This window comes from Homalodisca vitripennis, chromosome 5 (assembly GCF_021130785.1).
Source record: "Homalodisca vitripennis isolate AUS2020 chromosome 5, UT_GWSS_2.1, whole genome shotgun sequence".
In the NCBI taxonomy this organism is placed as follows: domain Eukaryota; kingdom Metazoa; phylum Arthropoda; class Insecta; order Hemiptera; family Cicadellidae; genus Homalodisca; species Homalodisca vitripennis.
The window spans coordinates 92,710,986-92,738,772 of NC_060211.1; the positions used below are offsets into that span (position 1 = coordinate 92,710,986).

A 27,787-nucleotide genomic window follows, 5' to 3' on the forward strand; every position below is an offset into this window, starting at 1 on the left:
TTAACAATATTTTTGTCTCTCTTGAGACAACTCTGCTACTTGGCGTATAACTGACCTTATAAATGTTATTACTCCCTTTTATGCTTTTTAGAGAGCGAGAGAGAGAGAGAGAGAGAGAGAGAGAGAGAGAGAGAGAGAGAGAGAGAGATTACTTACTTACGTTAAATATGGTACTCTGGCTCTCCATTTATGGTTAGGAATAAAGCTACATGAACCACAATCCACGGTTCACTCGAGACGGGATGCTTTTCATTAAACTGGAAATTGTCATTCAAACCTTGTAAACTACCAAACACCTTAATACTTAAAGCGATAAGTGTAATAGAAAAGGTCTAATCCCTCCTCGTTCACTGAACTGAGGAAGCCCGTAAGCAATTCTTCTGTTAGACTCAACCTTAGCTAACCCAACGCAAAGAAATAAATACCATTTTGTTCACTTGTCAATTGTTACTCAACAAGTACAAAGACGGCGAAGGGAATGCAAAGCATTCAAGTACCAATCAACATTCAAGTTACCGAATATACATATCACTTAATCAGGAGATCGTCCGATCTTTTCGATATGACGTTAATAATAATTTTATATAGACCATAACTTAATAAAGTGATTCATAATTTCATTATTGTGTAGGAGTCTTCATGTTGAAATATAGACTAGTTGTAATGCTAACGTCCAGTGATTAACAAAAAGAAAAAATATCGGAAGGAAAATTATACAATAGGTCATGGGTCAATATTTGTGAAGGAATAGTACAGCATTTAACTGTATCAGATGCGTTTAACCGGCGGAATGCATACAAAAATCTTTGGAGTATAAAATGTAATTATAATTCATTGCAAAAGTTATATTTAAATCGTCGGTAAAATATACGGTTAAATCGCAAACCCCTCCCAACAAGAGTACGCATAACGAGATGAAAGTGACATAGAAGATCAGAGATAGCTCTCAAGTCTGTTTATTAGTCACAGGCGTGTGTGTGTGTGTGTGTGTGTGTGTGTGTGTGTGTGTGTGTGTGTGTGTGTGTAAATTCACGACGGCCGTGCCCAGGCCAATACCTCAGACTCCACGGTAGCAGTGTTAAAACCAGAACTCACTATGATCGTATTTAGGCAAGTACCCCAAAACTACTGGTAGTCGTGCAAGGTCAGTATTACAGGACTCACGATGGTCGTAACCAGGCAAGTGCCCAAGAACCCCTGGTAGTCTTGTCAAGGTCAGTACTACAGGACTCATGATGGTCGTATCCAGGCAAATACCCAAGAACCCCTGGTAGTCATGTAAAGGTCAGTACTACAGGACTCACGATGGTCGTAACCAGGCAAGTGCCCAAGAACCCCTGGTAGTCTTGTCAAGGTCAGTACTACAGGACTCATGATGGTCGTATCCAGGCAAGTACCTAAGAACCCCTGGTAGTCGTGTAAAGGTCAGTACTACAGGACTCACGATGGTCGCAACCAGGCAAGTGCCCAAGAACCCCTGGTAGTCTTGTCAAGGTCAGTACTACAGGACTCATGATGGTCGTATCCAGGCAAATACCCAAGAACCCCTGGTAGTCATGTAAAGGTCAGTACTACAGGACTCACGATGGTCGTAACCAGGCAAGTGCCCAAGAACCCCTGGTAGTCTTGTCAAGGTCAGTACTACAGGACTCATGATGGTCGTATCCAGGCAAGTACCTAAGAACCCCTGGTAGTCGTGTAAAGGTCAGTACTACAGGACTCACGATGGTCGCAACCAGGCAAGTGCCCAAGAACCCCTGGTAGTCTTGTCAAGGTCAGTACTACAGGACTCATGATGGTCGTATCCAGGCAAATACCCAAGAACCCCTGGTAGTCATGTAAAGGTCAGTACTACAGGACTCACGATGGTCGTAACCAGGCAAGTGCCCAAGAACCCCTGGTAGTCTTGTCAAGGTCAGTACTACAGGACTCATGATGGTCGTATCCAGGCAAGTACCTAAGAACCCCTGGTAGTCGTGTAAAGGTCAGTACTACAGGACTCACGATGGTCGCAACCAGGCAAGTGCCCAAGAACCCCTGGTAGTCTTGTCAAGGTCAGTACTACAGGACTCATGATGGTCGTATCCAGGCAAATACCCAAGAACCCCTGGTAGTCATGTAAAGGTCAGTACTACAGGACTCACGATGGTCGTAACCAGGCAAGTGCCCAAGAACCCCTGGTAGTCTTGTCAAGGTCAGTACTACAGGACTCATGATGGTCGTATCCAGGCAAGTACCTAAGAACCCCTGGTAGTCGTGTAAAGGTCAGTACTACAGGACTCACGATGGTCGTGTACAGGTCAGACACAGAGAACTCATGGTGGTTATTGCAAGGCAGTACCACATAAGTCAAGGCCATTACATGTATGCCTAACAGAGTTCTGTGCGTATAATAAGAGCATGTGTTGAATAGTTCGCTTGCTGTGAAGATGATACAGGAACCCAGACGACCCGTTATTGATGCTGGTTGTGTCCCAAATACACTTCTGAAGACAGTTAACGATCAATTGGCGCTAGTCGTCTCAGAGTCTAGAGTCATTAGTGAGTTTGGATCGTATATCTCAGTTTAGATTAATCAACACTGAGGTTCTCCTAAGATGGCATTTGAACTAAACTCAATTAAATTAAAATTATTTCAAAAATATAACAGTGTATACCTAATCAATATAAAACAAAGTAGTCAAACTACACATAATCTACATTAGTTTGTGGAAAGTAGTTATAATTATTTGTAGTATCAGTGTTCTGTATCCAAATGTAAAAAAACTGGATATAAAATAACAGTTTAGATTTGATATAATTTATCTACTCCTAATAACCAAATTTGTACTACATAAATAATTATTATTCACATAATAAAGTTACTTGAATTATCTCAAACTTTGTAATATTTCAAATATTTATGTTGGCTTTTTTCAACAAAATCCATCAACGCATAAGCGTGCACGACCACTTTAAACATAACAAGCCGGGAGTAACAATTACGTATGTCAAATCAGCTTAACTGAAAATAATGTTTGTTGATTTCGACTTTGTGCAAACATACCTTGGTTTTTTATCAATGAAAACTGAAATCGTTAACATCAATAACAATGTTTGGAGTATTATTTCTCTAGTATTTGAGTTTTTATTTTACAAGTTGATTAAAGTTGTCGCACTTATGCGTTGACGGATTTCGTTAAAAAAAAGTGCAATTTGAATTGTTATACAAATTACAAAACAGTTAGCACCTTGTAGAATGTGGGTGACTATACTGTTTTGTTTCTTTTTTTTTACATAAAAACTTTTCAACAGGCGCCATTGTGTTAATATTAAGGCAAATCACACTATTGTTTTTGCGCTTTTCTCTTATATGTCATAACCTATGTGCAAAGTTCGATATCTGTAGCTTTATTAGTCACATTAGCTTTATTAGCTTTATTAGTTATTATTACTAGAAATAATAATTTTTATTCTAAAGACATTCGACTTTAACAGCAACCATGCCTAAGCACAATATGCCCAACGTCTGCAACATTATCATGTGGTAGATTTAAATATATATAAAATCAGTATTTTAGTTGGGTTAGACAGAAATTGTGTCTTGGAGTGGAGAGTAGCCTACAAGCCTCATACAGTTCTCATCAGTTTTGAACTGATTAATTAAATACTTTATTTTATCTTATTTACGACCAAAATCAATAATACAAATTAAGTAATTTATTAGAGTTATAAATATATTAAATGAACTATTAACTACTAAAATCGTACAAAGAATAATAATATTGAATTACAAATGATTTATATTTAATAAGGCATTTATAAAAAACAAACCATTTTTTTCAGAATTTATTGTATCTACCATAATTATGTTTTTGTTTTGTTTTTTAATACTATCAATTTAGTTGTAAAATATATATTGAACCTATAAGTGTCCCAAGAACAGGCACGTCCCATGTGGTCTAGTGGCTAGGATATCTGGCTTTCACCCAGAAGGCCCGGGTTCGATTCCCGGCATGGGAATTGATATTTTGTTTTGTCCCAGAAATAAAAGTATATAATTATAACATATAATATTTATGTAATAAATATTATATTACATAAATATATTATATAGTATATTCTTATGAACCTTATTGTTTTTGTCTTTTGCTAAATTTACACCAATAAATGTTGAATATCTTTAACAAATATATTTACTTGAATAATTTCAAACGTTGTAATATTTAAAATTTATATTGCTAAAGTACTTTTTCACTTTCACATGTTAGATTGTTATGATTTGTATAGCTACTCACTTTATTTGTTAATTAGTTTAATTTCTAATCTATCAATTGTAATGTATTTGTATCAACACATCTCCCTTGTATCATAACGATTACGCCGGCTATTATTAAACTATTGTTTTAAAAATTTGCATGTACATTCTACATGTAAAGTGTAAGGTCAAATTTGTGGTTTTGTTTAGTCAAAAGAAGTAAAAAGGACCAGCGATAAAGCCAACCCGTCTTTTACGCAACTACTCTGTGTGGTTGGATTGAATGTAACCTAAATTGACTTCTATAGCAAAAATTATAAGTAAAGATTGTTTGTGAGGGATTTGAAAACGAAGGGGTGGAGTCCAAGGCCTACATGACAATACTGGACACCCTAGTAATCGTTGTTCAATGCCAAGGGGATAATCACAAGACATAGACACAGAAGATCTTTTCGTGTACTTTGTATGGTATAAACTAAGGGTAGTTGCAGGTTTTCTTGGAGACAAATAGGCGCAATCCTAGGAAGGGGTTGAACGTGATCAGTTTGCTTTTGTTTGGTTTTGATGCTATATGTAGTTGATGTTCTTCAGGTCAAAGGGGTTTTGTTACTTTTCAGCGGTTTCTAGTTCTACATTCAAGGTTTGCGAATTACGAATGAATATATTTATCTTTTTCTAGTATATACGGATCATAGGTAACAATTCAGATCTTTTTCAATTGTCTAGGGTCTTGGTATCCTTTGGGAAAGTAAACTTTTTCAAATTATTACCAAAGATGTGATCATTGATGGCAATATTCAAATTCTGAAACATATCTTATACGAGTACAACACCAGTTGAGCTTGTTTTCACATAGGCTATCTGTGTAACAAGAAACTTGCCAATCAGATTTATTGGCGCTGCCTTCTTAAGTATTATTATCACCCCGAAGCTACCGCCATTAGATCTTCGGATCGCGTGGGGAGAGTTGAACACACATCTCCTCCTTCGATGTCAATAACATCTTATTCTGAGGGTCTTGCGAATTTTCAAAAGGTTTGCATACTTTGATCAGTACTCTTTATAATATAATCTTTATAATCTTATCGTAATATCATCCCTTGTTATTAATAGTTTAAGAAAAACTCGAGGATTTCTCTGAGGACCCTGTATAACTTTGTTGGAGTGTTATGTACAAATTATATGCTATGCTGCTTAATCTGTCTAATGCTTAGAATGTCAAACAAATACTCTAGGGCCTTTAAATTTCGACTTTTTAATACTACTTTCTAGTCTGTTAGTGTTTTATTTTTAGGCATATTCCTCATAATTCTTGAAAATAAAGGATTTAAAATTTGCTTTTAATTTTGGAAAAATTAAATTTGGTGCTAATTTTATAATCGATTAGTAGTGCTATACTTTAAGACGCCTCGATATTAACCAAAGTAATGTGAAACCCTTCGTTTATTCATGTTACTAATACACTTAACATTTATTTAATATTAATCTTCGATTCAGTGATTCTGAAATGAAAATTGAGTGGCTCATTGTCTACAACTGAAATGTAATACTTTTTCCACGCAGATTCGCAATACTTAATGTGTATTGAAAATCTGCAAGTGTCCTTAGTGTTGACGACTCATTCAGAGAATCAAAGTTAGTGAATACTAAATCGTGGGGTTCCATGTGTCAAGTACCTCTAAGGCTCTCATGTGTGCAGTGTGGTGTTCACCAACTGTCTAATACTAGATGAGGCCTCTTTTTATACATTAAGTAGGTCAAAACCCCATTTATATATTATACAGCCAGTTTGTTAGCATGGAATTCAAATAGACCGATTAAAACTTTGTTGCTCCCTAAATTGTTAATGACATCAGTTATGTTTATAATATAGCCTCATTCATTACTTAATAGACAAATGAAACTTTGGATTTTGGTTCTTAAAACATCCTGGAAGGGGAAATTAATAAAATATTGTGTGCTACCTTCACGTTATCATCACCATAAGTCGTCCTTTCTCCCGTCAAGATATACGCTGTAAGTCATCCACCACACTTATCCGTCCTGTACGACAATGTTTATTATTTGTCTGTTATTTTCTCCTGCTCAACACCAAGTACCTTCTTCTCCCCTTCACTTCTCCCAACCTTCCATACGCTTCTGCCTAAAGTGAAAAATATGTTCACATTACGTATCCTAAATTCTATTTCTCTTTTATTGATTTCTCTCGATCTTTTTCTCTCTTCGTGCTCCTTAAAGTCTCTCATTTCTCTTCCTATCTTATGATATCCATTCCGCACCAAATTCACATCTTAATGGCTTGCAATTGTTTTCATATTTTCCTCTCGATATTCTTTCAGCTTCATACATGCAATAAAATACAAATATAGGATATAGGATTTAACCAATATTCTTCTTATTCCTTATTTAGCAATCCTCGCGGAAAACTCTTTATCTATTCAAACATTTGTCTATTGCAGATTACGTAAACTCCGCATCATATAACTTAATTCGTAAATGTTTATGAAGTCTCAAGGATAGCGTTACAATTAATGTGTTTATTACGTTATAATTTAAAGTTATATGTTTTAAGCTTCGTGAGTTTACACCCGAAATCACTGATGGCGCTTGGCCAATTGGGTTTAAGCCAGGAAGCGCAGCAGACATTTTGAAAACAAACTTCAAGCCTGTAACTGCATCCTCAACTAAATGTGCTGCTTTGAGAGCTTTCGTGTAAAAATAAACATGTAGTGTATCCATAATATGTAAATCATACGTATGTTATAAAAAATAACTCCCTTTGGCATAGCGTATATAGGCTGCCATTGATTTCGATTTGTTTCTGATTTGCTATATCTTTAGTTTTATGGTTTTATAACGTGTATTATAAATAATTTTTTCATGCCCCTGCCAAATATGTAAAACATGTGGTTTTCAGTTACAATTTTTTGATAATTAACGGATAATTTTATCAACACGTTTTAAACATTATCTCGCATATGTCCATTCTCAAAATTTCGATTTCACTACCAAATCTCAACTTTTTGTTTTAATACTCTCGAATGGTAGTTGTTACTAAATAAATTATTGAAAAAACCTAATCCAATAATAATCCACACCAGCCAAAACTGTATACATTGAACTGAATGTTATACTCGCGCCTACCATATTACTGAACTGTCATATGAACTGACATACTGTCGCCTATCTTCACTCATAAGACTAGAACAGGAGGTGACGGAACTGTAACCTCTCGGAGATTTATGCGGTATACAATACATCCCAGACGAAGCAGGTTTAGGAGGGATGTGGAAATTTTTTATAATATCATATTACAGAATGTTTTTTATGAATTTCCGAGTGGAAAGCTACCCGTACAAACCAAAGAGTTATTCCTTTAGAGATATGTACCGGAACTCTTCCGATATCCTCCAATTTCGAACTCCGCAAAAACTAGCGTGACTGGCGTTCGATTTCTTTCTTCGGAACAAGATTTCCCCTATTGATTTTAATAATGACCAGGTTCTATACTTTACAGATCTAATTAGCTCTCTAATCCTAGACTATTAACTAAGATTTAATGGTAAGAACCAACTTATGAAATGTTAAAAATTACTGTCTATTAGGAAAGCCTTGATAAAAATGTTGATACATTTTAGTATATTTTTATTTTGAAAGCATTAGAGCGCTTCCTGTTGCCTCTTGACCTCCTAATATTATTGTTAATAAACTACAACTAAAGATGTATTGGATTATTTATTATTATTTACTTCAATGGCTATTCAGAATATATACCTGAATGCTGTCTTCTCGAGGACGTTTAAACACAGTCCGTAAATTCAAATTCACTGTGCTCATTGAACACAACATAAGTATTGCATAGATACATAGGTATTAAGTTTGAACTATTATTATACATATCGTTCAAATCGATTGCGGTGAAGTCTTCAAAGCACATCTCGCAGATTTATACATTCAGATGTGAATCATAGTTTCTTTAAGTGGATAATTGGATTATATGTAAATAGAAGAATGTAATGAAAAATATGTTTTTCTAAAACTATTAAAAAATCTTCTAAACTGTTACATTGTCATTAGTATCAGTGGCGTAGCAAAGGGGGGCGGCGGGGACGGGCCGCACCGGGTATCACCTTTTTTGGGGTGACACCCACCCGGTCTCTCAACTTTAAGAACAATGTACAAACCAAAAAATAAATAAATCAATAGCACAAAAATTATTTCTTTTTCGGGGATTCCTCCACTAGCACTAGCTCAGCCCTATGTATAATTCGGCAATTCCCGCAAAAGAGCCTGACACTGTCGTAGGGGATTCCTCGTCCCATACTCGCGATCTTTGACGTTATAGTTGCAACATTTCTCATTTGTTTCGTGAAGTGTGTTGTGTTTGGTTGGCGTGAATTGTTAAACGTGTATTATTCTATAGTGATAGATAATAAAAAGACAAATATATTATATCCATGACCTTTGTCATATAAAATGTATTGCTTTTTACTTTCGATGGGGTAACACCAGCAACTTCCGCACCGGGTGCCATCCAAGGTAGCTACGCCACTGATCAGTGTAGAAATTAAATTTGAATATTTGTACATATCCTTTAAATTGCTTATTGTTACACTTTTTTATTATTTATGTTTGGAAATTTAAATATTCCTTATATTGTAATTTCACTAACTTGACGCACTTCTTGATAAAAAAAGTCGGAATGATTTTTTTGGTACAGAATTTTGAAATTGATGTAACGGTAGTGTCCACGATTCAGAGAGAATTTGTAATTAACCTATAGGTCAATGACTTTGACAGCAAGAGGCGTTCTCCAATAAAAAGTTTCTTGATGAAGCAAACCCATAATTAAAGCCAAGTTCGCGGTCACAAAGTCGTCGCTCCGATGATAGGCGAATGGACAATAAACTGAGAAGTGTTTTGGCGGGAAGCCAGCCAGATGCTTCATTGTTGTTCTCCTTCTGATTGTTTTCTAACGCTCTCAACTTTCGCGCCACGCTGTCTGGCAACAGAAATGAATGCCAACTTAAATTCCCTATCGATGAGTCAGAAAACGCCATTGCAATATTTTTATTATGATACTTAAAAATAAGTATTCTATGAACCTTTTTATAATTGCTGGTTTAATTTGGTAACATGGATTTTTATTATGTTTATGCAAGTAGGAATGTATTTCATTAACCACGTGCAAATTTTAAACTCGCTTATTTTCTATTGCAGATTCAAAAACTCGGTTCTTCATTTCAAGCAACCTTTACACTTTTTTTTTTATTTCTAAAGATTTCAAGATGGTGAACGTTCTACATTTAGAAAAAGAAGATTATTATCAGCTAATAAGCATTGTAGAGAAAACCTGAAAATATTTAGAATTTTTAGGTGATATACAGAAATATCTTTTTCTTGTGTACTTTTTGTAATGTTTCATACTTGTAATAGGACGTTAAGAATTTGAAAAGTAGTGTATGATAACACTGGTTACCGAGTCATTTAAGTGAATATGTTTCTAAACAGTATGACTAATTGATTGTAAGTGACCAAGTTCACATTTAGAAACCAATTATTGATGCTTATCTTGTAAGATTTCAGGATTATGGAGTTTATAAATATTTGAAAGAACCACCAGTATATTAACATGCTAACCATTAGAGTCGTCATACTATCAGTGTTGAACGAGTTAACCTTCTAAACTCATAATTCATTTTCAATTTGACTTTTCGAGATGACAGACACACGTGAACCTATCTTGCGTTTAACTAGGCCAGAAGAGGTACTTTTAGTTGAGGCCATAGGTATCAGATCTAATCTGGACTGCCTAGTTAGAGAAAGCTCTTAAATACATCTTATGTTGATGGATAGAGGATAACGTATTGGAAATGAATAAATACAAGGAATTAGTTTATTGTTTATCTGTAAATAAACCTTTCTTCGACATTTTCAAGACACAGGTGATTCAGTTTCACCCACAGACGTCAAAATATTTGTTCTATCCTTTTTCTAGGAATAAAATCATCATTAGTAACTCATTGACAACAAAGCTCCTTGGTATGACCCTTAAGTTCAATATATAACCACATTTCATGCTTTTTAAGCAATTCAATTTAGCTCTCCTCGGTGTTTTACACAATAAGCCGTAAAAGAAACCCTTGTCTTTGGCTACTATGATATAATTGATTTCAGTCTGAATTTTGACATTGTTTTCTGTGGTTTCTGTTATGAAGCTTCTTTTCAAAGAATTTTAATTTTGCAGAAGACAGCCTGGATTGTCCGAGGCGCTGGTAGACGGGATAGTTGTAAGGAGCTCTTTCAGTCAAGTAGTATCCTTACAGTTGCCAGTTTTCTGGTATATGATACTATATTTTAAGGTTTAAACTGGACATTTTGTTTAATCCAATTTTTCTTATGAACCAAAACTTTTCAATAGCCTTCCTGTAAACCTGACAACAATTCAAAACATTAAATAATTCAAGTACAAACTAAAATGTCACTTTGCTCTAAGAGGTTGTTTGCTCTCTGTGGTTATTTTAAAATAGGTTGTTGTTATATTTTTAATGTAATAAAAAAAATTTAGACATATTAAGTATTGTACTGTATCAATTATGTTTATATGACTACCCAAATAAATGTATAATTTTTAATTGTACAATGAATGAATTCAATTCAATTAATAAAGGTCGGTCGGTTTTAGAAGCATGGGCTGCAGTTCTCAACAATACAGATGCAAAAAATGTACAGTTCAGTAGTTAAGTTGTCTGGGCATAGCAAATCCCAATTTAGGAGTTGATTGAAGTCTTAGAGGCCCATCAACTATCTATGTCTTCATCTTATCCCCATAGGAACAATTTACACCTCAAACACTGTTATATCCATATTGTTAATCGTTCAGTTATGGGGTATATCTGATTTTAAACATTTAAATAACGCCAAATGTTTATAAGTTAAAAAAAAATATTATTGGTTATTCATAAAAACAAAGTAACATTGACTTTTAATAATTTCGAAATTTTACTGTCAATTGAATATTACAAAACTAAAACGTGGTAGATGGGTATTTATAAGATCTTAAAACAAGACATCCTCAAAATTTAACTACCAAAAATGAAACGTAAAAGTGTGTTTAAATTATAGTTATGAGATAAAACACAAGGTCGTTCCATTATAGGCAACTGTTCACCATGCTGGCAACCCATAAGAACAATGTCCAAATACAAACAGTTTTACGCTTTTATTTTATTATAACAAATGTCCCATTTAAAGGTTTCGATTAGTTTCTCACTTTTGTTTTGTTTAATATATTTATTTACTATTCGAAAAAATCTAAAACTCATTTTAATTAATTGATTGAATATAGGTACTTAACATAATCTTTACAGGAAAACTAAAAAGCATTTAAATGCTTATTAGTCTTATCTTTAAAATAACACATCTCTCATATCTCAATGACTAAAAATAAGAATGTTAATTAATTTGAAATTCAACATTGTTTTTATGGAGTAATACTCAAGATCGTGCTCTATACTTCAGAGAATGGCACATATGCAATACATATACAATTGAGTTGTGTATTTATTGCATATTTAAACTTGTTAACTCGTGTTTTAAGGCAACATGGTAATCACGGTTGTAAATTTGGAGAACAGTGCATATGCAATTCAGATACAGTTGAATTGTGGGGGTTTTGCATTGGTATGTCATTTCGGGAAATCTATAAATAATATTTTTTTTACTTTATTTTCATCTCATTGTGTATTTTTTCATTTGCAACATTATTTCTTATTGATTACAACATTTATTAAACAGAGAATTTAAATAAAGGTGCCAAATTAATAATTGTTTTTAATCTTACGTTTAGAGTTAATGGTTCGTAATGTTGTAGGTGACCCGTTGTACGTAGGAATGGATCTTACCATTGCCAGTTTTGATTCAATCAGTGAAGTGAATATGGTAAGTTTCACATAATGTTTTGTAAATTTAGGTATTATTTTTTCTTCATTTTAGTAAAAACACATTACGACATGAAATGTTGGAAATTGTATAGTGTATAAAAGAATAATGTAGTATTTCTTTAGAAATAATATTAAGAGACAATAATATAGAAAAATAAAATATACAGTATTACAAATTTAACTGTGAAAAAGTGAAACCTTGGGGAGTACCCGATTTTCAAAGCATTTTTTAAAATTTATAATGTTTAGCTATTATTTCAATTTTTTTATCTATTTATATTCTGTTATTTCTAAGGCAAATGCAGTTTTAATGGGAATAATAGTGGACTAGTAGATTCCAGTTTTGTCAACTAATACATTGAGAATAATAATGAACTGGAGAGATCTGCAACATAGAAGAAAATACCATAATAAGGGCCTTTGAACAAAGTTTCCCTCTGAGAAATGATAGGCTAAAAAATACGTGCCTCAGTGAACAGAAATATTATAGAAGTGTAAAAATTAAATGCGAAATCTCTTCCTGAGCAAATTAACAGGAAAACTAAATTAACAGGATCTGTATAACAGAGAGTAGGAAAATAAGAGAATAACATGAAAGAACGTTTGTAAAGATAACAAGGTTCTACTAGAAGCTAGAAGACTCAAAAAAACTCTCCTCCAAACTGATTCATTCCAACCAGAGCCACCTGGTAGACGTCAACCTGATAGGTTCCCTGCAGGATACTACAAAGGGCTTGGAGATAAGGTACATATTCCCTGTCAAATTTGAGATCTTGTAGGAAGGTTGCTTGCTCTAGACAGGTTTCGGAAAGTATCTTTTCGAAAGAAAAGTTAATTGGGGTATTACATTGTACCCAAGAACTGGTAAGTAAATGACCTCTATTGGCAGATCACTTTTCCAGCTTTTGCAAGTGATTTTCTTTTTTGTATACTAAAAGTTATTTGATTGTGCATTGCCATTCACTTTTGTTAGAAAAGCCTGTGATTTTACTATACATATTTTTATAATTTTATTTTATATAAATTTTTTTATTTGAATTTTGTTTATAGGTATTTTTTCTTTTTGACTGTCCCTCAAGTCGCATAAAATACGGACAGTAATGATACTTAAGGTCATCCTTTCAGGATCGTAATTGTGGCTGTTTCTTCTCCGAGTTTGCTCTTGATTGATGGTTCTTTAAGGGGGCTAATATCCAGTTGAAAGTATTCAAAGAAACACTACTCTTTACTTTTATCTTCATAGGATCATTTGCTGCCATGTTAAAAGGCCGTTCAATGTCCATGAATAGACTTATTAATCCTTTCTTTTTCCTGAAGATTTACTCTTAGACTGTGGTGTGGTGTAGTTGTGAATTTCCCTCTTTTATAGAAGGAAGTTGAAATTAGCTCAGTCGGAATACCGCCAAGGATTCATCTCTAAGGAGATTATGGCTTTTTTCATGGTTTTTAATTGTGAAGGAGGTCAGGCTATTTGCCCGTATGAGTTGGGCTCAAACGAGTCTCTACCCTTCTTCAATACAACCACAACCAGAGTCTTCTTCAAGCATAAGGCTATGCCAATCAAAGTGTACACCAGAAAACATCCAAAATAAGTTCAAAGGTGCTATCCGATATGTAGGTTGTTTACAAGGCATTGAGAGCTTATAATTAGAATTCTATTATAATGGTAATGTTGGAATTGTCTAAAAGAACTAACAGAGAAATATGAGGTGGTTTGTAGTTGGATGCCAGGTCATGAGGATATATTAGGTATCCTGGCCAAGAAAGGGTCTAATAGCAATATGGTAAACCAGGGGTGGGATAGAAGCCATCATCATTCAGAAGACGGGACTAGACTTCCTTTCCTCTTAAGAAAGATATACGACTGATACTTTATACAGGGGACACAGACCTCTTTGAAAGGTTCTAATAAAGAAGATTTTAAGACAAACTGATGAATTCAGACTCTGTGGAGAAACAAAAAATCAGCGGAACACATGTGGCCTGAATGTCCTACTATTTTTTCAACCAGGAAAAACTACTTGGTGTTGTATATCCTTGAACCCAAAATAAATAAAACACAAGCCCTCAAATCTTATATGATTTTGGAGACATCTTAGATTTGGTGGGTAAAAGAAGTAAGGGACCTTTTAAGTGCAACATTATACATCCATCCCTTGGAAGAAGAGAGTGTAACAATCCTATTCACTAAGGAATACAATCGCATTAACTAAAATCCAAAGTGCATCAACAATGGAACACTAACAAACTCACTAAGATAAGAGACACATAACTGAGTGCTACAAACATTTAAATTAAGATTATAAATCACTGTGAAGATGATACAGTTACATATAAAATAAGGTTCATGACTCACTGAGGTCCAAAAAGATAATCTAGAATCTCTAAATGCATCTACAGAAAACCAACATAATACAATTTCATAAAAGCTACGTTATAGTCATGTTTATGTAATTTCTTTTATAAAACATATGTTTTTTGTGTATTGATTAGCATTTTCCACGAACCACTTTTGTCAAGAAATATTTACACTGAAGATAAAAATTCTATTTTTAATCATCGGAGATTTTATTCCATAATATAAATGTGGGAGGATGTAAGAACTAACTTCTGAGATCAATACTTACCTCCAATGACGTTTTGTTACAAAAAGGCCTAACCCTATATGACAGATTTACAGCTACTGCTAGAAGTAGAGAACAGAAATTACTCCAAGTGTGTCTACTAAGCTCAACTGTCCATTTCACAGGACTATACCATCACCATGTACTTGAACCAGTACTGGAAGGACGAGAGGTTGGCGTTCAGCAACAAAGATGAGGTGCTGACCCTTTCTGGGGACTTTGCTGAGAAGATCTGGGTTCCTGACACATTCTTTGCTAACGACAAGAACAGGTGAGAGTTACACTACTGTTCAATAACATAAACCTAAGGTTAATCAGGGTAGAGTAGAGATACCCCTAAATGTTATGATAGTACTACTTGTAAGTGTTTATTTTATTAGAAAGGTTACTGTATCCCAGTTAAAAGCCACATTAGCTGAGATTTTCTTATCCAGTATAATAATACAAAAATATTGCCACACTATACTTTTGCCATTTTTAGAATAGTCAACATACTTTGGCAAATTTCATACTCTGTACCCCTATGGATCTAAGCAACTTCCTTCACATTTATTGTGCCAATAGAGATAGATTTGTTTTTATTTCATTTATATTTAGTAATGTTAACTTATGGTTTAAGATAGGCTTAAATTATTTATATTAATTTAATGGTACCAAGCTTTAGGCTTAAATTATTTGTATTAATTTAATGGTATCAAGCTTGATTTTGTATTTAATAATTTTAATGAACACATCACAATGACATATGGAAACCAAAGATGTTACCTTACACCAGTTTAGTTTTTGTATTAGACAACTTTAAGCATAGCTTTGGAGAGAGATAGTGGGATACCTTCCCCAATATTTAGAAGATTTACATATTTATTATCTCAAAACATGTTTGTTATAAAGTTGTATGTAATACAAATAATCATTCTCTTTTGACAAACAAATTAATAACTTGTAAATCTGGGTAGTATAGTTGTTTTGTTTCACATTATAAAAATAAAACTATAAACAAAAAGTAAAGGTAAAATAACACGAATAAAACATGGTGTGTAATGTTTGTATATGATGTGATTCTTGCATCAATCATGTCACGTCAGCAGCAGACTGCACTTTAATGTTGTTCACTAGAGGAGAGATTTACTCTTGTCAAGGATGAAATTTGTAGGTTAGCAATAGAGGAGAACTTTTATTTCCAGGTATTTAACCTAAGATAATCTGGAAGTCATGTAGTGTTTCTCCAGTTTGTTGTCAATGATGTAATTAGAGTTTCCAGCACGCCTGGAAAAGTCATGTGTTGGTAATTCCTACTCCCCCTCCACCACATCTGTCAAATCAGTATTACTTCTGCAAACACATTTATGTTGTGTTCTCTTCTACCTCCATATAGTTCATTTTACAAAATTTATCCACAGGTACTAACTAACAATAATTATAACTAATTATTTAATTTTTTCTAATTTCAAAATTTTTATTTATAATAATATATATTTTCAAACTAATTTGGTTTGGGGGAAAATTACAGTACATTAGATGCAATTTTCTTCTATTATATTGAATGTTTATTGAAATTAAATAAGGCTATTGCCATTTATACAATTTAATGTGTGTATATATATATATATATATATATATATATATATATATATATATATATATATATATATAAAACTGTCAGTTTTCTTGGAATTATTTGCCACAAGGCTTTCAGTGTTATTTCTAATTGTTACTTTAGCAAATATATATTCTCTTGAATGACACGTTGTTATTATTGATAGCAAATATCATCGTATCATGGTAGGAGACAAAGCTTAAATATATTCTTCATTGGCCAACTAGGCTACCTTATAAAAAATGGTATCCACCAATGTCACGTCTTACTTCTAACTTCATTATTGACATCCAAAACGTTGTTCAGAATATCGAGCCATGTTTATTTACAGATGAAACATCAATTTTGGTAAATTCATCAAATAAGAAAGATCTTGAGAATTTTTGCTTTACTGAAGTGAATTTCCTTCTTTAATGATGTAATGAATCGATTTGGATGTTAATATTGAAAAATTGATGTTAATAATTTAAACAGATAAATAACCTGTGAACTATTTACGCCTTGTCTGCCAGACAACCATTTTTCATAAGTTTTTCTTAAGGCTTACACTACTTCAATGACTGCAATTCTTGGCTGGTTTCAGTTTCCTGCACGATGTGACAGAACGCAACAAGTTGGTCAGACTGAATGGTGACGGCAGCATCACGTATGGCATGAGATTCACAACCACCCTCGCCTGCATGATGGATCTCCACTACTATCCTCTGGACTCTCAGAATTGCACCGTGGAAATTGAGAGCTGTAAGAGCTGGAATAATATAAAATAAGTTTCTTTTTTTGCAAAAATTTACTTCTCCTCCGCTTTCTGTAAATTTCGTAGTTGTGCATTAGTGGTGAAATATGCATTTTTAAATGCAGAAAAACTATTTCCATATAAAAAACCATATGTTTGAAATACAATGAAATAACAGAGAAACTTCATAACATTTTGGAAGATTTACTTAATTTATATTGTTTGTATAGCCATTTGTATAAGATGTGAGCAAATTGCCATAGTGCGTGAACACATCCACAAACAGCAATGTGTCATGACGTATTATCTACTATTTTTTTAAATGGGCTTGTTAAAAGATTACTGAAATATTAATTTCAAGTAAACAATGCTAAAATAATATTGACTAAAATACCTCTAAAAATACCTTTTTGAACCTTAGAGCACATCCTCCTCACCCCAAGAGCCACCCACTACTATTTGATAAATGCTACAAAAATTATTTAAAATGCCACATTACTGTGTGTGCCAAATTTGCTTTTTAAATTTTTAGTCACTTTTGATCAGGACCTGTAAAGAAATGAATTGTCACTAAAAAGCTATGGTTACAAAAAAAATATTCCACTGACCCATAGCCCTTATGGGCTGTGCCTATGAGATGGGGAAGAAGAATCAGTTGACATAAAAAGTGATTTAACATATCATAAGCCCACATAAGTAGAGTTTAGTTTTCATAATTTTGTATACTTGAATCGCTACCTAAACATGCAGAGAGAAAATGTCTTGTTTAGAGAGTAATTTACATTCTTCCCCCAGATTGATTGCTTTATTGAACCAAGTCTGTATGAGATCCTGCTACAATGAACTTAATTGTTACCAGTAATTTCCCTGGTTTTATGTTGCTAGAATCTGCCTATGTTTATTGTCTCATAGAATGGAACCACAAGTATATTCTACATAGTAATTGTAATGGTGTTGTAACTGTAACGGAAATAAACGTTCTTTCATTTCACTTCGTAATCTTCTAGAAACTATTAACAGTTCATCATTAGCTCCACTGACTTCGTTTTTCTATGGTCCATATAGTCTAGTGACTACATACCACCACTGAGTGACCACAAGTGACTACATACACTTATATACCACCAGATAAGTCTATTCTACATAGTTTTTACTAGAAATTAGTAACTGTTTACGAGTAATTTCGCAGTCTGATGCTGTTAAAACCACTACTCTACTTAGAAATATGACACACCAGATGAGACTTCATATCTACTCTACATAGGAACTATAGCAATATTTTATGAATAAGATGACCAGATATAACTTCATATCTACTCTACATAGAGCCTACTAGGAACTAGCAATATTTTATGACTAATTTCACCAGGTAACTTCATTCTACCAGATGGGACTTCATATCTACTCTACGTAGAGCCTTCTAGTAAGTATGAACAGTTTATGAGTAATTTCTCAGTCCAATGCTGCGAACTACACTACTTTACTTAGGAGTATATTCACCAGATGGGGATTGTCATTTTTGTGTAGATATTGTCTATTTAATACTGATTAATTATTTGCGTACTACTGTAATTTTGTGATGCTGCAATGATTGCATTTGTCATATTGTAGCATGTTAAATAAAGTAATAAACATAAAGCTGTTATTGAAAATTGCTGCTCATTTTGCCTTTACAAGAATGTTTTTCTTGAATACACTTCTTATGTAGATTGTTTATTTAATACAATATAATGAAAGGAATCCCTTTAGTTGTAATTCTATTAATCTGTTGGAATATAGGTTACCGGTGAGTTATTATTCATTTACACAATGAGAAATAGTCAATAGTTCTTTTTATGTCCTTAACTTCATCTAGTACTATATAGTTTGAAATAATTTTAGGTTATAAATGCTGATGTTTTGTACAATTAATTGCAGATGGGTACACTGTCACTGATGTGGTGATGTACTGGAGGGCCACTCCAGTAAGAGGGGTGGAAGAAGCAGAACTCCCTCAGTTCACTATCATAGGATATGGAACCAATGATCGTATTGAGAAACTGGCCACCGGAGCTTACCAGCGGCTCTCTCTTAGTTTCAAACTCAAGAGAAACATCGGCTACTTCGTGTTCCAGACATACTTGCCGTCCATCCTCATTGTCATGCTGTCCTGGGTCTCCTTCTGGATCAATCACGAGGCCACTAGCGCCAGAGTTGCCCTCGGTTAGTCTGGTTGGAAGTTAACTACATTGGACACTGTTTGATAAATAAATACTTACAATTATTAATACACTATCTAATGTATATTGATATAAAAATTATTTACATCAAAATTTTAATGTTGGTATAAATATTTTCAATTATTGTTCAACATCTTGTGGGAAGATTTTCATTCAAAGCATGTGGCGGTGGGATATTGAAAAAGATATCTTTACAGTAAAATTTGATTTAACCATCACTCATTAAACCACAGTTTCCATTAACATTTAGTACTGTGCTAGCAAAATTAAAAGCTAATTTTATCTAGATTGCATCAAACTAAGAGATTAAATACACTCAGATATCCAATCTAAATGCCCAAATTGTAAAACTGTTAATCCATTTTTTCTTAAGGACTGACTGACTGGGTCACAAGAGTGCTCATTGGGTGTATAATCCAACCATCCACATTTGGTCTGCAACCCTTCTTTCAGATGGTAAACCAAACAAACCAATAGCAAAACTATCTCATAATTGTTCTTTTTTGGTTTTTTTAATTTAGTAAGTCCATTACAAATTTCCATGTTTCTGTACATAAAGAATGTTTTGACTTTAACTATACAGGTCTTCTATAATCTTAAGAAAAGAAAATGTATTTATGAGATAATTGGGGAGGACTACTATGTATAAAGATGTGCACAGACATAAAATGTAGCCATGGTGGGAAAGATTCATTCAACAAGAATGTTGTGTTCAGCTCCATTTCACTTTCCGCTTAGTGTAGCGTCTGTAATTCGATACTTTCACATACTTGACACCTGGAATCTGGAATCCACATCCGTTAAAAGAGATCCAAAAAAGTGGATGACGATGAAGCTGAAAATTAGGTCTAACATCAGGCAAAATTATATTCATGCTAGCTTTTGTTGTGATAATTTTAAAATGCTGGTGATAAAATGCAAATATTGGTATTGCTGCTGCTGTTATTTAATACTTTTCAAAACTGTATGGCTTCCATATTAAAACTTACAACATATAAAAAAAGGCATGGAAAAATAATAATTAAATAACAATAATCAAAACAATTTAAAATTGTATGCATTTTTTATAAAATTCAAGATAGTATTCATATATACCAATACTCATATTCAAACCCTAAATTAAAATTAAATTTAATGTAATATTAATTATGTAATAGATCTATAAATGCAGCTTTGTTATGTTTAAATCTTTCAATCTAAACTGGCTTGTGAATCCATCAGCATGAGTGATGCTACAACGAAGACTCCTACCAACAATGAGCTCACCAACATCCTGACATTTTTGTACCTTCCTTTTGAATTCAGTGATATCTGTCTAATTTATAGAATCGATTTTGCTAAGTACAATATTTATTATAATTTGTATGTTTGATAAACCATTACATCCTTGGTCCTAGTGATGATGGTTAGTAAATGTTTTACTGTAGAGTGAAGGAGTAGGAGAGATCTGTTGTAGTAGAGTGAAATAAAATTAACATATTTCTATGGAATGTACCATTTTCATCAGTTTCTCCAAACAGAAGATATAACGTATAGTATATATATAGGTAGCATAAAGCTAAAGAGAACTTTTTTTAATCTGTACTGTTGTGTACCTGTAGGAATCACAACTGTGTTGACCATGACAACAATCAGCACTGGAGTCCGCAGCTCCTTACCACGCATCTCTTACGTCAAGGCCATTGACATCTATCTGGTCATGTGCTTCGTCTTCGTGTTCGCAGCTCTTCTCGAATATGCTGCAGTAAACTACACCTACTGGGGTGCACGAGCCAAGAAGAAATCCAAAAAAACTAAAGAGGCAGAAGAAACTGCCAGAAAACCTTCCATTCCAGGTAAGAAAAAGAGTACCTTACATTTAAAGTAAGAGAAAGTGGACATACAAGATAAGAGAAAACTTTCCATTAGAGGTGAGTCACAAAAACACGTTTATTCCATGTAGTATAAATTACCATGAACCTCACATTTTACATCTTAGATCGAATACAGGTAACAAAGTTTTATTCTTAGACGTTTGCCAGACAGTGAATTCAGATCTTGATATTCTCAATTAACTCTCCTGTCAGTTATGAAATCGGTGTTACGATTTTATTTTTGTAAAACTATCTTTAGGTTTTGAAATCCAACAGGAGTTGTAACTAGTTGTCTGTGACCAACACAGAATCAAAATTCAGTTTATTGACTTTTACTTCACAAAAACTTAGAAAGTTAAATGAATCTTTGTATTTAAAGTTTTGATGCAGTTTTTTAAAATGAAATGGGAGTATTATGGTTGGAATTTTGGCCCAAAAATTACAGCTGACTTAATTATTAAATCTTTATCAAACCGAGATGGCCAATCCAAAATCATATAAAGAAATTGCGCTGTAGTCCAGCGTAATACTCTTTCATGTCAAGACATGTCCTCACACTGCTTCCTTAATCAAGAAGAAGATTCAAGATTTTTGTTGCGAACTTTGTGACCCACCATTCCTACAGTCTCAAACTTTAATAACTACTTTCCCTACATCCATTTGAAAAAGAGGCTTTTACTTGGAGATTAACAGTTTGGAAACGACTAAGGAATAAGGACTTCCACCATTAACTAGTTCAATTCACTAAACCAAAGAATACCCAAATTCCTGATCATGTGATCATATTATGCCATTGTATTACATTGTTGTCAACATTTGGTAGATATTTAAACATACTGCTATTTCATATATAATTATAAGATTGTTTAGAAAAAATGTAACAGCTCAATTAATCCTTAAACACATTTTGACAAGTTTGATATCAGTGGTTTTAGACTCCCATCATTTATTATTTTACTTGTTACTAAGTTTTTAACCTTCAGTTTCCATACTTTGAATCTCCAGGTATTGAACGATGAAATACATTACTCACATTATATGTACTCACGAGTTGCAGTATTGTTCATTAAAACATTTTTTGAATAAAAATATACTTTTACTTTGGCCCTGTAAGAACAATATACCCCTCAACCACTTTTATGCCCTTACCTTTAATCATAGAATTGTGTGAGATGGCTTATTTAAAAATCCACTTAATACACATATAAATGATTTTAAATTTCATTATTACGTTTATTAGTCATTCAGGAAAAATCGTTAAAACTCTTTGTATTTATTGTTTTAATTTTACACCACAACACACGACTATCACCTAGGACTACTTGCTTATTACCATTTTACAACTTAAAAGTAGCCCCTTTAAATAGATCAAAGATGCCAAAATAAAATGTGTTTTTAAAGTAAAGAATTTAAATTTAAGTAAACGTCTTTTTAATGTACCTGTACAGGAGATTTTCAGAAAGTATAGGTTGGCTTAAAAGTTGTTAGACTTCTATGCTTCAAAGTGTAATGTTACACTAATTCAAGATTCAACATTTTTAGGGGAGAATTTGTAAGAAATGGATTTTTTTTAAGAATGGACTACATATTTTGAAGATATTGAGTGCTCTTTTTAAAAATACCTGCTTCTTCATCAACAAGTTATTATGTTTTACAGGTTCTAAAAATAAATCATTGTGATTTCTTAGGAGTTATTAAAAAATTTGACTTATTGGCTGAATGTCACCAAACTCAAACTTGTAGAATCGTAAAACCCCATACAATCTCTACCATTATTTTAATTTAATATTTACTCAAAATAGACAATACAAAACATATTTACCAATAGTTAATTTGTACTTTTTACCAACGAGTTAGAAAGGACATATTTAACCAGACTAGATAAACTTATCATGCAATTGTATTGTCTCAGGTGTAAAAGCAGCAGCTAGCTCAGTCAGTGATGGTTATGCGGGTGGCAGCACTGGGGATGAGATCATTGAACTCCAGGATATCCGTCTGTCCCCCATACCTTCGATACGCAACCGTCACAACAGTGCCAGGTAACAAATAGTGAAAATCTAAACCCTATCTTTCCTGTGAGAGTAGGTTTATGAAAAAGGATTTGCTTATATATTTTAATGTAAACAATGTTAGATTTTATTATTTTAACTGCAATATCAAGTGAAATTATATAGTGAACTTTTAATAAAAGGATAAAAAAGTGGGAAAAACAAGTTTATCCATATTATCTTTAGAAGAATTCCTGTAAAATGTGGAAATTAATGTCTAAGGATTTTATAACAAAATTCACTTTAATTAATCTCACATTTCTCCTTCCATCACTTAAAATATGTAGTTTTAAAATGTGCTTTAAACAAATGTTTTGAAAAGTTCAAGGCTTTTATCTTATAATCTTTGATTTATTATTTTCAAGCGAGGACACAAGTTACTCAGGAACAAAAAGACAGTATAATCAGGAAAACTTAAAACAACTTACTTCAAAGAAGACATAGTGCAATGTCTACAATAAAATCCAGGTTGAGAATGCCTATGATAAATTTTAACAGCGTATTGACCATGTACATCAGTTGACACTACCATCCCATTTCCCTTCTCTCCACAATATCTTAAGTAATTGAAAAATTGTTACTTGTCAGACCCATGGCCCACGTATCAGTGAACAACAGCCTTACAACCCAACAGCATGGATTTGTAGAGGTAAATCAACAATTTCTGTCGTGATAGACTTCACTGAACTTGTATTGGATGAAATAGAGGGAGGAACTGCTGTCACTGCATTCTTTTTGAACTTTAGTTTCCGTTGCTTAGCATGACATTCTTGAAAAGATAGAGAACAAGAGGTAACGCTGGAAAATGAATGTTCAGCTACCTGAAATGGAGATCACAAATGGTAGAGATAACACACCCTAAAAATACCATATACAGATCACTCCCACTCCCAACACTCAGAGGTGTACTCTAAGGATCAGTCCTTGGACAGGTACTCTTTTATTTTGTTACAAAATAACCTCCCAACATATATATAAGAATATAACCAGGACACGATGTACACTGATGACACAGCTCTGTTGGTGGCCAAAAACAAATCAGAACTTCAAGTATTCTTATTTATTGCTCTGAGCATGACTAAACAATACTGTCATCAAAACAGTCTTGTACTAAATGAACATAAAAACCCAGCAACTGAACTTAGAAAGATCAAATGCAGGTATATCTGGCTTAACAGAGATAAAATTAAAAAATGAAGCTGCGTAAATACTTAAGAATTATAATTGACCACAAACTTACCATGAGTCCGCAAATTGAACTGTGTAAAAAAGCTCAACAGTATATTCTAAAGAAAGTACAAAAAATAAGCAGCATAGATACAGAAAAAAATGCTTTTTTCTCACTCTTTGAATCACATGGATGGACTAGTGATTTAGGGAAATTTTCTACCGGAAACCTCCATGTGCTAGTACTTAAAAAAAAAAACAGTGACATTAGCAGGTATGGATCCAATGGCTACTTACCGTAAAAACTTTTAAGATCTAAAGATATTGACTGTGGTATCCTTGTTTGTGTCCGAGGTGATCTACTGTCGAACCAGTTGAATTACTGTTAAACATATATTTTTCAATGTTCAGTGCTTTTGGAGGGTTTATAACTCCCCCATCATCCCCTAGTTATACCACTAAACTCCATAGATAATCAATTAAAATATGTACACTATTACCAGTAATTCATAATTTAACAAGGATTTTATTCACAAATTATTTAGAAAGCTTGCAGCAAATATATCTTCCTAGTTAATGTTTTGTTTTAAATAATTTGCTAGTAACTAATATCTCTTTTAATTGTTCACATTCATAATAATTGCATAATTTCAAGGTTTTCAACATCTTCCGGAATGGTGTTGGATGATCCGGCCAAATTCCCACCCAGTTTCCGGATGAGCCGGTCGGGTTACTCATTCCCCACAGCGCGACCTGGGCTAAGGCTCCGTAACTCCCGAGGCCCCGCCAAGCCCCGACTGCTACACGCCTTTAAGCGGGGAGCCTCCGTCATCAAGGCCTCTATGCCCAAGATCAAGGATGTCAACATCATCGACAAGTATTCACGCGTTGTTTTCCCTGTGTCGTTCCTCCTGTTCAACCTGGGCTACTGGGTGTTCTACGTTGTATGAGGGTCCAGCGAGAGTGACGCAGACAGTTGATACGAAGAGAGTTAGTTCCGACAACTGTGCTTGCGACACTCCTCTCATTCTAGGTTTCATTCCAGACTCGCCGAGGCACCAAAGTATACCCGAGGAATGAGAATTCTCGATGTCTAAACAAGTGTAGCCAAGTAGATATATTTTTACAGACTACAATAAAATTCGTATAGTGTTGACGACGTGTGAAATGTAATTACTTCAGGACTGCTTGCCGAGGATGAACTGTTTAGGCCTACGTAAAATTTAGTATAAATAAATGTGATATCATTTTAAACATAGTGAAATATGTATTTTATGGTATTTTGTTTACACTATAACTTTGATGGGAACCGAGAATTATTTTTTCTGACAGAGAAATTACAGTAATTGGAGATGGAGTAAATCTTTTCAAAAGTTGTTCTATTGGAATTAGTAAACTAGATATCAATTTAGCTTTAGTAAACGCTAGAATAAGAACTGATTTTCCTATTAGACATATGCATTATGCTGTGTTATATCTGTAGGACCATTACATTATGTAAAAAGTGCAGAACATAACTGAAAATTATTTGATTCACAAATAAATAGCTACATTTCATTACAAAATTCTTCTTTATTACACCCAAAATCTCCTTATACATGTTTATAAAAATATAAATTTACCACAAGATTCATCATACATACAGCATTTTAATAATACTAATATATTGTCATAAATACAAGAAACACTAATAGTACAAGGTGTCCCACAGTAACCCGACTCAGGTGGTATTCTCTCATCAATATAATGAAAAAAGTTCTTATAAACATATATCCGGAAACACCAGTTAGCAAACTATGGCTAGCGAAACATTTCACTTAATTTTATGGAAAAGGATGAAAATAAGGTGAAAGTAATGTTTTTATGGCATAAAGTTAGCTGTTAAATGAACTGAAAAATTGAATAAAATACATTCCAGACCTCCCATATCTTAAGATATCAGACAAAATATGCAAAATCTGTCTTAATAACGCTCATCGTTGAAACAGCTGTTTGATTGAAGAATATTGCTTGTGCTATAAAAACATAACCTAACCTCCTGCATTACAGTTTTACTGATATTGAAGTTCGAGAAATTGCTTTTAATGTTGAACAAAAAGTGAAGTTTGTGCATGGACTATTGCTTTTGGCAACATTACAGAAGCAATTAGACAATTTCAGGTTGCCTCCCCAGGAGTTGAACCACCTAGCAATCCAACAATAACACTAAATGGAAAAATTTTGTTAGAAAATGGAAGTGTCGTAAAAAAGTAGTCTAGAGGATCAAATGAGGAAAGAGAAATACTAGCACATCAATGCTCTGCTCTCCAGGTAAACTGAAATCACTAAGGAAGGTTGAACTTGAAACTGGTGTTCCAAAGTCTTCAGTATAGAGAATACTTAAGAAAAACAAAATTAAATTTTACAAGTCACGTAGTCCATAACCTTCTTGAAGATGATCCAGACAGGAGAATGGAATTTTGTTTTTGTATCATTGAGTTTCATCAGACGAGTCCACTTTCTACCGCAATGGTGCTGTAAATAGGTATAATCGTAATTATTACAACACCGGTAATCCACACATTCTTGAACAGAATCCACTCAAATAAAAAGGAATTACTGTTTGGGCAGCTGTCAGTTGTAATGGGATGCTATCTTACAACATTTCAGACAGTACAATGACTGGGAATAGGTATGAACAAGTTTTAAATGAACAAGTCTTGCCTCATTTTACGGTTCCAGAAATGGATCAAGCAATCTTCCAACAAGATAGTACTTCTTCTCAATTCGCAAATCCTGTCAAGTGATTACTAAATGACAACCTTCATGGCCTTTAGATTGGTCGTGGAAGTAATGTTTAGATTGGCCACCCCGACCCCCAGATTTAACTGTGTGTGATTTCTTCCTATGGGGTTACTTAAAGGAACAAGTTTATACTGGTAGCTTCAATAATGATGGGGAATTTAAACAATCAATTGAAGAAGAACTTCTTCGGATACCGCAGAATTTCTTTGTAAGAGCTTACGATTCATTTGTTAAGCGCTGTTATCAGTGTGTCACTGTGGGTGGAGTACAGTTTGAATAATTGTGTTTTTCTAAATGCCACCCTTTTGTTTCAACTGCTAGAGAGCATAAATTTTTCACAAAATATTTATAAAACCTATTTAATGAATTGTGTAGAGTTTTAAAATGTTCGGTGCATAAATGGGCAAGTAATATAAAATCAAACGTTTAAACCTCTTTGTGGAACACCCGGTACATTGCCTTCATTACATAGGTAATAAACACACGAACTTTTTAACCTAAACTTGTAGAGAGTTTAATTCTGAAGAGAATGATGTAATAGGCCAATAACCAAAGAGATTAAGTTTAAAAAATTAATAT

The 27,787-nt window shown here is 33.6% G+C and overlaps 1 protein-coding gene and 1 non-coding gene across 2 annotated transcripts in view; both read left to right on the top strand.

The window, feature by feature from the left end:
* LOC124362520 (gamma-aminobutyric acid receptor subunit beta-like) overlaps positions 1-25,984 on the top strand; it is a 52,202-nt gene extending 26,218 nt beyond the window's left edge. Inside the window, exons 3-9 of the mRNA XM_046817097.1 lie at positions 12,111-12,178; positions 14,930-15,075; positions 16,985-17,142; positions 19,052-19,336; positions 20,955-21,188; positions 23,119-23,248; positions 25,080-25,984. Coding sequence (XP_046673053.1) covers positions 12,111-12,178; positions 14,930-15,075; positions 16,985-17,142; positions 19,052-19,336; positions 20,955-21,188; positions 23,119-23,248; positions 25,080-25,374 — 1,316 coding nt within the window. The 3' untranslated portion in view covers positions 25,375-25,984. The remainder of the gene's footprint in view (positions 1-12,110; positions 12,179-14,929; positions 15,076-16,984; positions 17,143-19,051; positions 19,337-20,954; positions 21,189-23,118; positions 23,249-25,079) is intronic.
* Trnae-uuc lies at positions 3,931-4,002 on the top strand. The gene has a single exon. It is a non-coding gene; the product is annotated as a tRNA-Glu (tRNA).
* Positions 25,985-27,787: the final 1,803 nt, after the last annotated feature.